Consider the following 14,787-nt stretch of genomic DNA (forward strand, 5'->3'; position numbering starts at 1 on the left):
AGCCCCGGGAGGCATCGCCGCTGGCAGCCGCTGCGGCGGAGCGCGGTCATCCCCTTCAAGATTGATGAATTGGATATTAGGAATAATTAGGCCGGGATGAGTTTTTGGTCTCGCTGCCGGTGCTTCATCAGCCGCCTCCTCGACCGCGAGCACCGCGTGTCTGCCGGGCTTGGCCATACTGTGCCCGCTGCCTGCGCCCCGGGGCTGCCTGCCCGGCTTAGGGCTGGTCCCACGGGTGATGTCCCTGCGCCGTGGGGACCCTCCTCGTGGGTGATGTCCTTGCAGAGCGGTGACCTTCCTCGCGGGTGCACGGTGGCAGCTCTGGAGGGCTGGTGTGACACTAGAGGGAGCTGCGCTTTAGGAATTGTGGAGTTGGGGGTACCCCCTCCATCCCACCCCATCCCACCCCACCCCATCCCGAGGGAAGCGGTACCCACTCCAGGGAGCGGGACCTGCTCCCGGCAGCCCGGCCACCCCCCGCCAGGGTGACCGCTCGCAGCGCCATAGCTGTCCCTTGTCCCCCATGGGGCGGCACGGTCCCTTTGCCACGCCGGAGCGGGTTTGCTCCAGTCCATGGACGTGGAGTGGGGTCGGAACAAGCCATCCCTCACCCCTGGGCGGTGTGCGCTCAGGCAGGGTCCTGCCGGGCTTTGCACACGCGTGTGCAAGGCCCTAAGCGTGAGCAGGGAGCTGCTGGTGCCGAGGTGTCGGCAGCACCGACTGCCCTGGGCTGACTGGGGCTCCGCCATGGCCATCGCCGGGAGGAGGACAGCCCCTGCCCAGCCCCGGCTGCTCCGGCCCCGGCACGGTGGTGGGGGATGCGTTTTGCCGGCAAGGACAAAAGTCCTCCGGCTGCAGTGAGATGTGTCCTCAGCTGCCCTCCTGTCCTCGTCCTCATGCCTCCCGCTGCGCGTGCTCCGGCTGTGCCGCAGGCAGCGTGCCGTCCGGTGCGGGCAGCGTGCCGTCCGGTGTAGGCAGTGTGCCATCCCGTGCAGGCAGTGTGCCATCCCGTGCAGGCAGCGTGCCGTCCGGTGCAGGCAGGAGCGCTGTGAAGGCAACAGGGGCCGCGTTTGGGGTCAAACACCTCAAAAGCACCGTCTTGGCACCACGGGGTGCCGTGAAGTCCCACGATCTCCTCTCCAGTTGGGAGGGTTGTCACCACCCTTACCAGCTCCAGGCAGATGAAATTAATTGGAAATTAATAAATCTTACTACTGTGTCTTGCTCTCCCGCTATACCGCGCTCCTGGCTGCACGGCGGCTCTCTCGGGACATCCCTCTGGTTGCCGGGCCCGGCAGGGAATCCCTCACCGGCGCGTGGCACCGTGCCCGGCCCCGGCTCTGGGTGGGCAGTGGGAGCCTGGAGCAGCGTGACGGGCTTTGCCGCGGCTGCTTTTGGGGGGGTCCGCGGGCGTTGGAGGGGAGCAGGGGCGTGGGGCCGCGGGGGCGGCCGCGGTGCCGGACGGTGAGCGTGGCCGTGGCTGCGGTGAGCAGGCAGGCAGCGTCCCGCCTCTCCTGCCCACGCTCGCCGATGCCCGTGTGTGCCTGTCCCACCGCCCGTCCCTCTGTCCCGCCGTCCCTAAGGGATTTCCAGCTCCGGCTGCTTCCCGCGCCAGCCCCGGTTCGTGGCCGGCAGAGCCTGAAACCCAGCCCGGTGTGGGGCCGGCTGTGCCCCGTTTTCCCCATTTTCCACCACCTTCTCTGCCTCCTTCCCCTCCATCTCCTCCCCGGAGATAGATGGAGAATCGTATATTTTCCCTCTTTTCCATCAAAGTGAAGTTTCTAAAGCTGGGATTTTTACGGCACGTTGCTTCTCCCTTTAACAGACCCAATTTGTTTTTCTTGACTCTTTCGCTGCGCCCGTGCCGGCTCCCTGTGCCGCCGCGGCACGTGCCCGATGCCACAGCCACCGCGGCTCCCGCAAAGGAGCTGCGCCGTCCCGGCAGTGACCCGGCACGGTGGAATTTGCCCGGTGGCATGGGATGAACTGGCTGCCGCGGCCCCGGCGCTGCCGCAGTGCCTGCCGGCGTTCCGCTGCCGCGGCCCTGGTATGGATTTGTCCCCCGCGGTGGAATAAATCTCTGGTGCGCGTTGGGGCGGGGACGGCTCCCTCCGCACCGACGCTGCCCATCGATCGCAGCGCCGGGCATGCACCGCCGTTCAGCAGCTTTTGTTTAATTACGCCGTCGCGCGGGCGATTGAATCGAGTCTAAATGGGTGCTCTCGGCCCTTTCCTCTAATTAGCCGGGGAGGATTAATCGTTCCGATGGAGGGACGTGGCACGAGATAATTCAGGGGGGAAATAGCCCTCTGCGCACCGAAGCGATGCGGTCCCTTGCGCTGCGGCCGGCGGGGGGGGCGGCTCTCCCCCGGGGTGCCCGAGCACCCACGGGTGCCCGAGGCGCTGCTGCCCTGGGGACGTGGGGCTCTGCGGTGCACCGGGGTCCTCTAACCCCCCACAGCCGCCACGTGCTCCCGGTGCTTTATTTGGTGCCTCTGGTCCTGGTGATCATTTCAGCCACTCCACCGGCCCCGGTGAGCCGTGCCGACCCGGCAGCGCTGCCCCCTGCCCCAGCGCCGAAGCCCGGCACCGCCGGTGCTGGCATCCTGCTGCTGCCGCCGCAAAGGGGCTCCCGGGACCTGGCTGGTGCAGAGGGACGTGGTGCTCCCGCGGCACGAGGACCGGCAGTGCGTGGCATCCCCGGTGTGTGCCGTAGCCGGTCCCTGGTTGGGGGGGAGGGCAGTTTTCCAGTGCATCCGCCCGTTTCAGGTCATATTCTTCCCGGGATGCGGCTTTTGGGGTTACCCAAAGCAGCGTTGCCAGTGCCAGCCCCGCCGGCGGACCAGAGATCAGACCTGGGGAAAAACTGGGGGATGGGCTTGGACTGGGGAAAACGTTTTCCCCAGGAGCATCATCCCTCTCCCCGGAGGAGGGAAGGCTTTTGCAGACTTTTGCAGATTTTTGCAGACTTTCGCAGGTTTTTCCACTGACGGGCAATTTTCGCTGCCTGTTACTGGCAGCCTGCGAACTCAGGGAGCGCTGGCGGCACAGCGCGGCGCGGCGCGGCACGGTGGCAGCTGGTTGGGGTGCAGCCGGGGTTTTTTTGGTTTTGGTTTTTGTTTTTTTTGGAAATTCCCACTTTCCGCATGCCGGCGCGGCCGGGAGGGATGGGGGACGGTGCGCGGTGAGGGGTGACCGCTGCTCCCCAACCACAGCCAGCGCCGGCGGGGGGACGCAGGCGCCGCCTGGGGAAGCTGCCACCCGCTCTTGCCGGGACGCCGTGCCGAGGAGCGCGGCGGTGCCGGGGGGGCTTTGCAGCCTGCCGAGCTTTACGGTGATGCGCTGCGTCATCGCCGATGTGTGAAGTTGGGGAGGATTTTGCTGTTCAAAGCCTTCTGGAGAGCTGGCTTGCCTCCCCAGTGCCGAACTGGGGGAGAGATCTTCTTCCCGGCCGCGCTCCGCTTGGAATAAACAGCGCGTACAGATGCAAACGAGCCGGAGGGGAGAAGTCTGCCGGCGCTCTCGGCTGCGGGCGCTGCGGCGGCCTGAAATGGCTCCTGACAAGCAGGGGAGGGCGAGGAGAGCGAGTGTGGTGGCTCCCGGTGTAATTACCAGAAATTCCGAGCCATTTCCTCGCCGTGCAGCGGTTTTCCCTCCTTCCCACCGTTACTCAAATGCCTTTGCCGCGCGCTTCCATTGCCAGGCTGCAGCCCTGAGTTTTTGGCGGCTCCGGCACAGCCCGTCCCAGCAAGGTCGGTGCCACCCTGGGGCTACTGGCGTGGCTCGGCTGGGCCGCTCGGGGCTCGGTAGCCCTGCCGCTGCCGGAGCCGGCGGGGAGGAGGGAGCGCAGAGCCCCGCGGTTGCTGCGGGGCTGCGCTTTCGGCAACACTCGGCGTTGCAGCCTGGTGGCTCGGAGCATCTCCTGTCCCACGTGCCGCGCGCTTCACGCGCCACCCGCCGTGGGGAGGAGCGGTGGAGGGGGTTAACGAAGAGCTCGGCGAAGCCGATGGCAAATTAAGCTGGCTCCCGCTTGCCATTCCCAGCAGAGCACCCTTCCTGCGGCAGGGCCGGTGGTGGGGATGGGCTGAGCCGGCGCTGCGGCCCTGCGGAAGGGAACTGCGTGTCCGGAGGGAAAACATGATGCCGGAGCTTTTCCAGCCCAGCCGGGGGTCCCGCTGCCCCCCGCAGTGCCTCCTGCGTCCCCTCACCCCGCCGGGATTCGCGGCTCCACCGCGCCATGACATGACATCTCTCCGGTGTGCCACCACGGCACGGAGGACGCGGTGGTCCCGCTGGGCTCTGTTTGGCACGGGTGAGCCTGGGGCTGCTCCGGTGTCACTCAGGACCCGCCGAGCGGCCCCGGCGAGGCAGGATCGGGCTGCACGTGCGCGGTCGGCCCCAGCCGGTGCCTGGCGGGGTGGCAGAGCTGGAGGAGGGTCGCGGAGCATCCAGGGGTGTAGGACCTGCTGTCCAGCCCCGTCCTCCCCCCCCGGCTTTGTTTTAGCTCTTGCTTCACTTGCAGCAGACGCCGTCACCGCTCTGCGCCGGGACACTGCGCGCCGGAGCGTGGCACATCTAGAGTCCGCCGGTGCTCCCCCGTGGTGTCCCGCACCGCGGTGCTGAGCTTTCCCCAGTGCCGGGGGGGTGCTGGGCTGGGGTGAGCGGGATGTGGGTGTCTCTGGCGCATCCCCCAGAGGTGGGGGGGGCTGCAGCTTTGCTCGAGCCTCGGGGACCCCACGTCAGCATCCGCCGGGTGGGGGAGAGCAGGCTGTGGGTCTGGCCGGGGCTCGGTGCCGAGGATGCTTTCCCACCCCACGGGGACGAGAGCAGCATCGTCTGGGCCAGTTGGGGTGCAAATTGTGGGTTTAATTCGTGGGTGGCATCAGCCACGTCCCCGCTGCCCCCGGGGAGGGGAGGCGGGCAGAGGTGGGGGCGAGGGTGGGTGCGGGGCTGCATGGGCAGCACCCGCGTTTTGGTGCCGGCGGGTCGGTGGGCTCCGTGCCGTGCCGGTGGCATCCCAGCCTGGCCTGGGGGCGGGGGGGGGTCCAAGGGGACCGTCCCCTGCCGCGGGGACACGGAGCGCAGCAGGGCGGAGGGGGCCAGGCTGTGGCGGGCGGGCGCAGGGTGGGCGCATATGGCAGGGGTGGGTGGCAGACCAGACTTGCTCGGCTATAATTACTGTCTGAAACGCCTGCGGATCTCCCAGCCCTTCTTCGTCACAAACTCGCAGGGACTATTTTTACCTCCCCTGCGAGCTCGTGCCCCGTGCCAGGGCCATGGGGGGGGGGGGGGGGAGATGGCCACCCCCCTCCTGCTGCCGAGGACAGGAGGATGCTCCCAAAGACCTCCTGCTGAGCGCCAGCCTGGGCAGCGAGCCGGGGGCTGTGTGCTGGGGACCGGATCATTGGGGCCATGATGGTGGGGACCGTGTGCTGGGGACCACATCGCTGGGGCCATGATGGTGGGGACCATGTGCTGGGGACCACATCGCTGGACCAGGATGGTGGGGACCCTGTGCTGGGGACCGGATCGTTGGGGCCATGATGGTGGGGACCATGTGCTGGGGACCACATCACTGGGACCGTGTGCTGGGGACCACATCACTGGGACCGTGATGGTGGGGACCATGTGCTGGGGACCAAATTGTTGGGACCATGATGGCGGGGACCGTGTGCTGGGGACCACATCGTTGGGGCCATGATGGTGGGGACAATGTGCTAGGGGCTACACGCCGGGGGACATGTCACAGGGACCATGATTTGGGGTCCACATCATCGGGACCATGATACTGGGGACAGTGTGCTGGGGACCAGATCACTGGGGCCATGATGCTGGGGGCAATGTGCCAGGGACCGTGTGCTGGGGACCACATCATTGGGACCTTGATACTGGGGACATGACCACATCGTTGGGGCCATGGTACTGGGGACATGACCACATCGTTGGGGCCATGATGGTGGGGGCAATGTGCCAGGGGCTACATGCTGGGTGACACATCACAGGGACCATGTATTGGGGACCACATCATTGGGACCATGATGCTGGGGACCGCATCACTGGGACCGTGATGCTGGGGACCACGTGCCAGGGACCATGTGTTGGGGACCACATCATTGGGACCTTGATACTGGGGACAGTGTACTGGGGAGCACCTCGTTGGGACCATGATGCTGGGGACAATGTGCCAGGGGCCACATGCTGGTGCCCGTATCGTTTAGTCCGTGATGGTGGAGACAGTGTGCTAGGGGCTACACACTGGGGGACACATCACAGGGACCATGTTTTGGGGACCATATCATTTGGACCGTGATGCTGGGGACCACATGCTGGGGACCATTTGTTGGGGACCATATTGTTGGGACCATGATGCTGGGGACAGCGCTCCAGGGACCATGTATTGGGGACCACATCATTGAGACCATGATGCTGGGGACCACGTGCTGGGGACCACATGACTGGGACTGTGATGCTGGGGACAGTGTGCCAGGGACCAAATCCTGGGGACCACTTGGTTGCGACCATGATGCTGGGGACCACATTCCAGGGGCCACACGCTGGGGACCACATCCACGGGGACCACATCCACAGGGAATACGCGTTGGGGACAGTATGCCAGGGACCACACGCCGAGGGTCACATCACAGTGACCACGTGCTGGTGATCACCCGCTGGGGATGATGTACCGGTCACCACGTGCCCGGGATGCAGTGCTTAGTGCCCTGGGCACCGTTGTTCCTCCTCCTCCTCCTCCTCTTCCTCCTCCTGCTGCGGGCGCGAGCACAGGTTTTTGGCAACGATGGCCCCGCCATGTCCGTGTCCTCCCTGCACACCCTCGCACGAGAGCCGCTGGCGAGGCAGAGGTCTCGTGGGGACGGGGACAGGGACAGGGCTCGCCGGCTCTGCCTCGGCCACCCTTTCCCCTCGCCCCACGCCGGGGTGCCGGGCACCGCGGTGATGGGCGAGCGCGGGCAAGGGGCCGGCAGGTCCCCCGGTTGGCGGTGGGGGAGCCGGGGCGGGTGACATTGACCGCGTTGGCTGCACAAAGGCATGTGAATCTCTGTAGTGCCATTCTTCTCAGGGCTGGATCTCCTCCAGGGAGGAGAGAGCTGGCGGAGTGATTTAATTCACACTGACTGCAGCTGACCTTGGAAAGCCGCCGATAGACGGCTGCCATCGATGCTGCCCGGCGTCGGGAGGGAGCGCGAGCCCGCCGCGGGTCCCGAGGACGCAGGAGGGACGGGGGAGCCCAGGCGGGGACCCTGCCCGAGGGGCCGGGCACCCTGGGGACGGCCACCCCCTGCCCTCCCGGCCCCTCGGCGGTGCTGGCAGCCACGGGGAGCTCAGCACGTCACGCTCTGCTTTGCTTTTTATACCCCCCGTGCCCAAAGCAGTGCCCACACCAGGGCTGGGGGTGCAGGAGGTGCCCAAACTGGTGCCTACACCAGGGCTGGAGGTGCAGGAGATGCCCACAGCGGTGCCCAAACCAGGTCTGGAGGTGCAGGAGGTGCCCAAACAGGTGCCCACACCAGGACTGGGGGTGCAGGAGGTACAGGAGATGCTCAAACTGATGCTCAAACCAGGGCTGGAGGTGGAAGAGTTGCCCAGACCAGTGCCCACACCAGGGTTGGGGGTGCAGGAGGTGAAGGAGATGCCCAAACTGGTGCCCAAGCCAGGGCTGGGGGTGCAGGAGGTGCCTGAGCCGGGGTTGCGGATACTCTCAGGAGTTGATTTTCCACTGGTGAAAACAACCGGCTCGAGGTGAGCGTTGTCCCTCCAAGCACGAGCCGGGGGAACACCTCCCGGGTGAAGGGTGCCGTTATCTCCATCACACCCCACTGCAAAATACAGCCGGGACCTGAGCCGGGGGTAGAAACCTGCCCGCGGCTGCCGGCAGCGAGCTGGCACCGCGCCGTGCTGGTTGGCAGCCCCCAGAGCCCCATAGGGGTCCTGTGATACCGTACTGGTGTCCCCGCGGCCGGGGGCTCGGTCAGAGCGCCGGGGGTGCTTTCAGGGCACCTTTCGTCTCGGGAGCAGCCTGGGAGGTGTGTGAATCATAGAGTCATGGAATGCTTTGGGTGGGAAGGGACCTTGAAGACCATCCAGTGCCACCCCCTGCCCCGGGCAGGGCCACCTCCCCCCAGCCCAGGTCGCTCCCAGCCCCGTCCAACCTGTCCTTGAGCACCCCCAGGGATGGGGCAGCCACAGCTTCTCGGGGCACCCTGCGCCAGGGGCTCAGCGCCCACACAGACAAGAATTTCTTCCTCACATCTCATCTCAATCTCCCCTCTGTCAGTGTCAAACCGTTCCCCCTCGTCCCACGGCTCCCCTCCCTGACCCAGAGTCCCCCCCCAGCTCTCCCAGAGCCCCTTTAGGCACTGGAAGGGGCTCTGAGGTCTCCGCGGAGCCTTCTCTTCTCCAGGCTGCGTCCGGAGCTCAGCGCCCCGTGGAGACGGCAGTGTCGGAGGCTGAGCCAAGTCTTGGCACAACCGGGTGCCCGTGTCCCCACCGGCGGCTCCTCGGAGGTGCCAAGGACGAGGTGCCACCCTCCAGCCCCTGGGTGCTGGGCCATGTGGTCGTGCCGTGCTGTACCGCACCACCGTGCCATGCCGTGCCATACTGCCGTGCCACGCCGTGCCACACCGCGGCCGTGGGTCTCGTTGGGTGGGTCCGTGGGACCGGCTCCTGCCAGCCCTCCCCTGGGGGCACCGGCCCTTGGGGGGGACCCGGCGTTTGCTGTTGCTGCTGGGGCTGAGCTGGTGGGGAAGGTGGGGACGGGGCTGTCCCATCCCGTCCTCCCACAGTCCCTCTCAGCCCGAGGTGGTGGCCCCGGGGACAGTTTTGAGTCCTTTCATGCTGAATCCATCGGATGCTCCGAGGCTGCTTCTCCCCGCCCCGAGGGAGGGAGTTCTATTTTTGCGACAGGTCAGATGTGGCAGCGTTGGCGTTGCCTCGTGTGCGGGGGGACGACGGGGATGGGGACGGGGACATGCCGGCTTTGTCACCGCGCCACGCCGCAGCTGCATCTCTCCGGGGGGGCGCAGCGCTTTGCAATGCAACGCAGCGCAGTGCCCGTCACCCGGCAGTGCCGCGCGGCACCAGGCGGCACCGCCGGCGGAGGTGTGACCCCCGTCCCCATCCCTCCTCGCTCCTCCTCTGCCCGTGACGATGGGGGATCCCACCCCGAGCTGGGGGGGGGCCCACATACCCCGTCCCCCACCCAGGCTCCCCGCCACCCCACGCCGATGTCCCGCCGGCTTTTTCACCGGACCCTAATTCCAGGCGAGGTGTTTTCCCCCAGGGAGCCGTCCCTCGCTCTTGAGCTGGATGACATTTAAAAAAGCTCCGTAGTAGCTCAAATTTTTCCTAACCTGCCTCTCCGAGTAATCCTTGTCTTGTCTTTTTTTTTTTTTTCTCCCTACAGTTGTTATGACAATACTTTTGCTGGGGAGGAATTGCTTTAACCTCTCTCTCTAATTGGCTCTTTCCTGCCCGGGCGCCTTGATTAGCTGACGGCGGGGGTTTGTCAGGCAATCCTACCTTTTTTTTTTGCATTATTTTTTTTTTTTCCCTGCTCATTTAAAAAAGCGAGGCTTGGGAAGAGGTTTGAAGGGGTTTTTCGCGTGCTCCCTCGCGCCGCCCGGCCGGACGCCTGTCAACACACGGCGGTGCCGTGAGGTGCGGTGCGGACACGGTGCCGTGCGGCGGCGGCACATCTGGAAAAGGTCTGTAGTGCCCAAATACAGCCCCACGGATGGGAGGCAGCACCAAGGCTTCCCCCTGTCCCCTCCGTGGGTCCCCCCCGTGTCCCCCAGCCCAGGGCAGCCTCAGCCTCCTCCGGCTGAAGAGCCGGTGAGCCGGAGAGGAAGGGGCTTTTTTTGGGGAAGAGAAGTGGTGGGATTGGGTTGGGTTTGTGTAGAAATGGGGTGTGCAGGTGTGGGGCTGCGAGAAGCGTTTGTCGGGGGTTAAGCCCAGCCAGCCATTAGGACCGGGGCAGCCGCTCGCTCACACCCCCACCCCCCGCCCGGTAGGAGAGGGAGAAGAGGGGGAGAAGGAGAGGAAAAAACCTCGTGGGTTGAGATAACGAGAGTTTAATAGAGCAGTAATGGAAGAGAAAATAATAATAATTATAATAATGATGATGATGATGATAATAATAATAATGATGATAGAATACACAAAACGAGTGATGCAATCCAATTTTCACCACCCGATGATGTCTCCAGCAGCGATCGCAGATCCCGGTCTGCGTTTATACAACGGAGCGTGGCATCTACGGTACGGAATATTCCGGTGGCCGGCTTGTCCTGTCTCCGCTCCCTCCCCGCTTCTGCGGGAAGCTGGGAAAGTCCTTGGCTAACGTAAACATTCCTTAGCAACAACTAAACCAATATGTGTTATCAGCATTGTTCTCACCCTAAATTCACAACGCAGCAGCTACTAGGAAGAAAATTAACTCAATCCCAGCGGAAACCAGGGCAGCGTTGGAGCTTTAACTCCGGTTTCCTTTTCCCTGCCGTTTATTGCAGCCGCAGCCCCGTGTTGCTGTGCCGCGCCGCTGCCGGTGGTGCCGGTGCTTCCAGCTCGGGTGCTCCGTGCCCCGCGCGCAGCCGTGCGTATCCCGAGCCGGGGGCGAAGCCGCAGGAGCGGCTGGTGGTTGGGGTGGCATTGCGGGACACGTTTTTTCCAGCCCCCATGGCTGCTGGGACAAAGCCCGGGCTGCTGCAGTGGGTTGGCACGAGTCTGCGGTGACCTGGTCGCCAAGCCCTGATCATGGGGGCAAGAGAGCTGCCGGGGGCAGATATGGCAGCAGGGCTCCCTGGTCCGGTCTGGGGGTGCAGCTGGACCACCAAGGTCTGGTGTAGGGTAGAAATGCTGATCGCTTGTCATGGGCTCTGGAGTGGGATGCCCGGGAGCTGCTGCTGGGGGTGATGGCCAGGAGCTGCTGGGAGATGGTGGCCAAGGATGACTGGGGGGAATGATTGCCAAGAGGTGGTGGGGGGTGATGTCCAAGAGGTGCTGGGGATAATGGCCAAGAGCTGCTGGGGGTGATGGTGGCCAAAAGGTGCTGGGGGGGATGATGGCCAAAAGGTGCTGGGGGGGATGATGGCCAAGAGCTTCTTGGGGGTGATGTCCAAGAGGTGCTGGAGGATGATGGCCAAGATGGACTGGGGGGGATGATTGCCAAGAAGTGGTGGAGGGTGATGGCCAAGAGGTAGTGGGGGTGATGGCCAGGAGTTGCTGGGGGTGATGGCCAAGACGTGCTGGGGGTGACGGTGGCCAAAAGGCGCTGGGGGGGCTGATATCCAAGAGGTCCTGGGGGACAATGGCCAAGAGGTGATGGGGGGGATGATATCCAAGACATGCTGGGGGGTGATGGCCGAGAAGTGCTAGGGGGTGATGGTCAAGAGGTGCTGTGGGATGCTGTCCAAGATGTGCTGGGGGGTGATGTCCAAGAGGTGGTGGGGGGTGATGTCCAAGAGGTGGTGGGAATGATGTCCAAGAGGTGATGGCCAAGAGGTGGTGGGGATGATGTCCAAGAGGTGCTGCGGGGTGATGGCCAAGAGGTACTGGGGGATGATGTCCAAGAGGTGCTGGGGGGTGATGGCCGAGAGGTACTGGGGGGTGATGGCCAAGGGCTGCAGTGCCGGGACCCTGAAGATGATCCCAGCCATGAGCATCTCTGCACCGCCGTCTCATCCTGAGCCCTGGTGCAGCGGGTGATGCAGTTACCCAGCAGAAGTTGCCCCCCCGTGCTGTACCCCCAACTAGCTGATGTGCCCGAATGCCTGTCTGCGGGAGGACGGGAGCGACGGCGGTGCTTGTCCCCGGCCCGGCTGAGTGCCAGCCGGGCGATGCGGTGTGAGCGGCGGCGGCGCGGGCACGGCTCACCCGGGGACGGCGCAGCTCCGCGCCGGGTGCGTGGCCGGGTTTCCAGGGCGCCCGGGGCTGCTCCCCGCCTCGCCAAAGCGTTTTGCAAACCGGCCTCTGCGTCCTGCTCGGCGCGGTGCCGGCGACGCTGATGCCAGCTGACAGCTACGGCTCCGCGGGGAGCTGTGCTTTCATCTACCTGCAGGTAGAGGCGAGCTCTCCTACCGGAGGCCGAAATGCAATTAGCCGTAAACCAGGAGGAATCGGGGCTGGCGGCACGTTAGGGATCCCTGCCGCGGCTCGCCGGCACGCGGGGAGCTCGCAAGCACGCCGGGGTGCTGCCGGCAGCGCGAGTGCCCGTGCCAGGAACCCGGGGCGGCAGTTTGTCCTCCCTGGGAGGCTCCTGGTTCAACGTGCCCGGCCCTGGCTCACACGCCGGTGTGTCAGATGTGGCTTCGCTGGCGGCACCGTCGGTGCCAGCAGCCGGCTGGCAAACGCCTCCTTCACCTGGGCGCGGGGAGGTGTGGGGGCTGGCCGGCCGGCGGCGGGGTTTTGGGGCAGGGGGAGGATGGGGGTGCACGGGGAGCACCCCCCGGGCTGGACTGACCCCGTACCCCCGTCTCTCTCACTCAGGTCAACGTGACGGTGGACTACATCCGACCGGCCAGCAGTGCCACCGAGACCGTGCCCGCCTTCTCCGAGCGCACGTGTGCCACCGTCTCCATCGGAGGAATGTAAGTGCGGAACCGGGCACGGCGTTCCAGCCGGTGATTCGTGGGGCTCTGCCGCGCACCGTGGGGACACCGGGGACAGAGGGTGGCTTGTCCTCTTTGCGTGGTGTCGGAGGCTGGATGGCGGGAGCCAGAGCAGCCCCCCCTCGCCAGCCCTGCCCCCAGTTTCCATGCCCAGGGGCAGATTCGGTGGCTTTCCCTCGGGACACCGCGGTGCCGGGCTCCTCCGGCATGTCCCTATGGAGAGCTTGTGCCAGCGAGGCGCGCGTCCGGATGGCAGCGGCTCCGAGAGCTGCGTAGGGATGATTTGTCATAGGCCATTTGCTTGCTTGCTTTTTTTTTTTTTTGCCTTTTTTTTTTTTTTCCCCTTGTAGCAGCTATTTTGGAAAGCAACCAAAGTGCTGCAGCGCTGCGCTTTTCCTCCCCTTAATCCAAGGTCTGGGAAAGCTGCGGAGACGTGGCACTGCACGGGGAGACGTGGCTCCGTGCCGCCTGGGGAGCCGGAACGCTGCCTCTCACCCCGCTCCCGTCTAATTAAGGCACTCGTGGAGTGACCTTCGGTCATGCTTATCTCACGAGTGGGTTTAATTTCCACTCCAGCGGCAAAGGAGATCCGACCCTGCCCGTGCCGGGGCTGCGGCTGCTCCGCGCTCGCTGCCGTGCCGTGCCGGGATGCTGCTCCCCGTGCCGGGGATGCGGCTCCCGGGATGAAACTGTGGCAGTGGGAACCCAAAGGGCTTTTCCAGAGGGAGATAGGGGGTGCAGGAGAGCCCAGCGGAGCAGCCCTGCTCTCCTGCGCTGCCTGCGCCGGCTTCAAACCCGCTCGGTTTATTCAGTGGTGCTTTAACCACGGCCCCGGGGTGCCCACTCTCCAGCTGAGCGTGCCGCGCCGGGTTTGTGCGAGGGACAGCCCGGCCGTTGCGTTTTTGGGGCTGTTTGTAGGCAGGTGAGGTCTTGGGGCATTGGCGATGTGGTGCAAAACCCACCGGCCTCTCCCCGTGCCTGGCGGCCGCGGTGCTGCCGGCACCAGGAGGCCCCCGGGGCGGTGGATTTCCCATCTCGGCAGCATCTCGCCGAGCGCTGCCGCCTGCTCTTGGCATCCCCAGCTGCAAATCGCTTTCAGACGGCTCCCGAGTCGCGGCCCTCTTTCGGGAGGGAACCTGATGCGAATTTGCAGGGCCGCTGCTCGCCTTGACTCCATCGCCGCACTCGGGCATCAGCGGAGTGAGCCAAGCGAGCACTGGGAGCTCGCGCCGGAGCGTCTCCGCGGCGTGCGAAGCTCCGGGCCACGGCGTGGGGCAGCCCCTTTGCTCCCGGCTGCCTGCGGCCCCGCTGGAGGCGTGGGGGTAACAGAGGAGGGTCTGTGCCGTCCGGCCCCGCGCCGCGCTTGGGGACGGAGCCGGGGAAGAAAGCCCGGCTTGTCCGCCTGGCATCCGGGCTGGGCTGAGCCTGCTTGGCAGGCGGAGCACGCCGGCAGCTCGCCGGGGCGGGCAGCGCGGGCAGGGTGCTAACCCCTGCCTGGCTTCTGGAGCCTTCGCGCCCCTGGTTCCTGCCTGTCGTGGCTCTGGGTGCAGGCAGACGGTGGTCCTGCGGCCCCCAGCCCCACGCTGGCAGCGGGGTGGGCGCTGGGGGGTGCCATGCCGGCCATCGGCTGCACCCCCGCGGTGGCACCCCCAGCGTGGCAGGAGGAGGATGTCCAGCCTGGGCGGTGGGCAGAGGAGGACGGTCCCCTACCCACAGCGCCCGCTCGCCTCGGGGCGCTGGGTGGGTTTGTGGGGGCAGCAGAGCAGCTTCACCTGCCTGGCGTGCGGGCAGCCCCCGCTTCCAGCTCCAGGCACCATGAACCCATCGTCACCTGCCCCTATCCCTGCCTGCGTCCCGGCCTGTATCCCTGCCTGCATCCCTGTCTGCATCCCTGCCCATATCTCTGCCTGCATCCCCTACCCATATCCCTGCCCGCATCCCTGACCATATCTCTGCCTGCATCCCCTATCCGTATCCCTGCCCTTATCCCTGCCTGCATCCCTGCCCGTATCCCTGCCTGTATCCCTGCCTGCATCCCTGTCTGCATCCCTGCCCATATCTCTGCCAGCATCCCCTACCCATATCCCTGCCCGTATCCCTGCCTGCGTCCCTGCCTGCATCCCTGTCTGCATCCCTGCCCATATCTCTGCCTGCATCCCCTACC

General features: G+C 65.5%; 1 protein-coding gene across 2 annotated transcripts in view; it reads left to right on the forward strand.

Moving 5' to 3' along the window:
- SND1 (staphylococcal nuclease and tudor domain containing 1) overlaps window positions 1–14,787 on the forward strand; it is a 161,364-nt gene that overhangs the window by 56,504 nt on the left and 90,073 nt on the right. For both annotated transcript variants that reach the window (XM_082484025.1, XM_082484026.1), the window contains exon 12: window positions 12,502–12,602. In XM_082484025.1, the coding sequence (XP_082340151.1) occupies window positions 12,502–12,602 (101 nt within the window). The remainder of the gene's footprint in view (window positions 1–12,501; window positions 12,603–14,787) is intronic.

This window comes from Vanellus vanellus (assembly GCF_965231255.1).
Source record: "Vanellus vanellus genome assembly, chromosome: 1".
NCBI classification, from domain to species: domain Eukaryota; kingdom Metazoa; phylum Chordata; class Aves; order Charadriiformes; family Charadriidae; genus Vanellus; species Vanellus vanellus.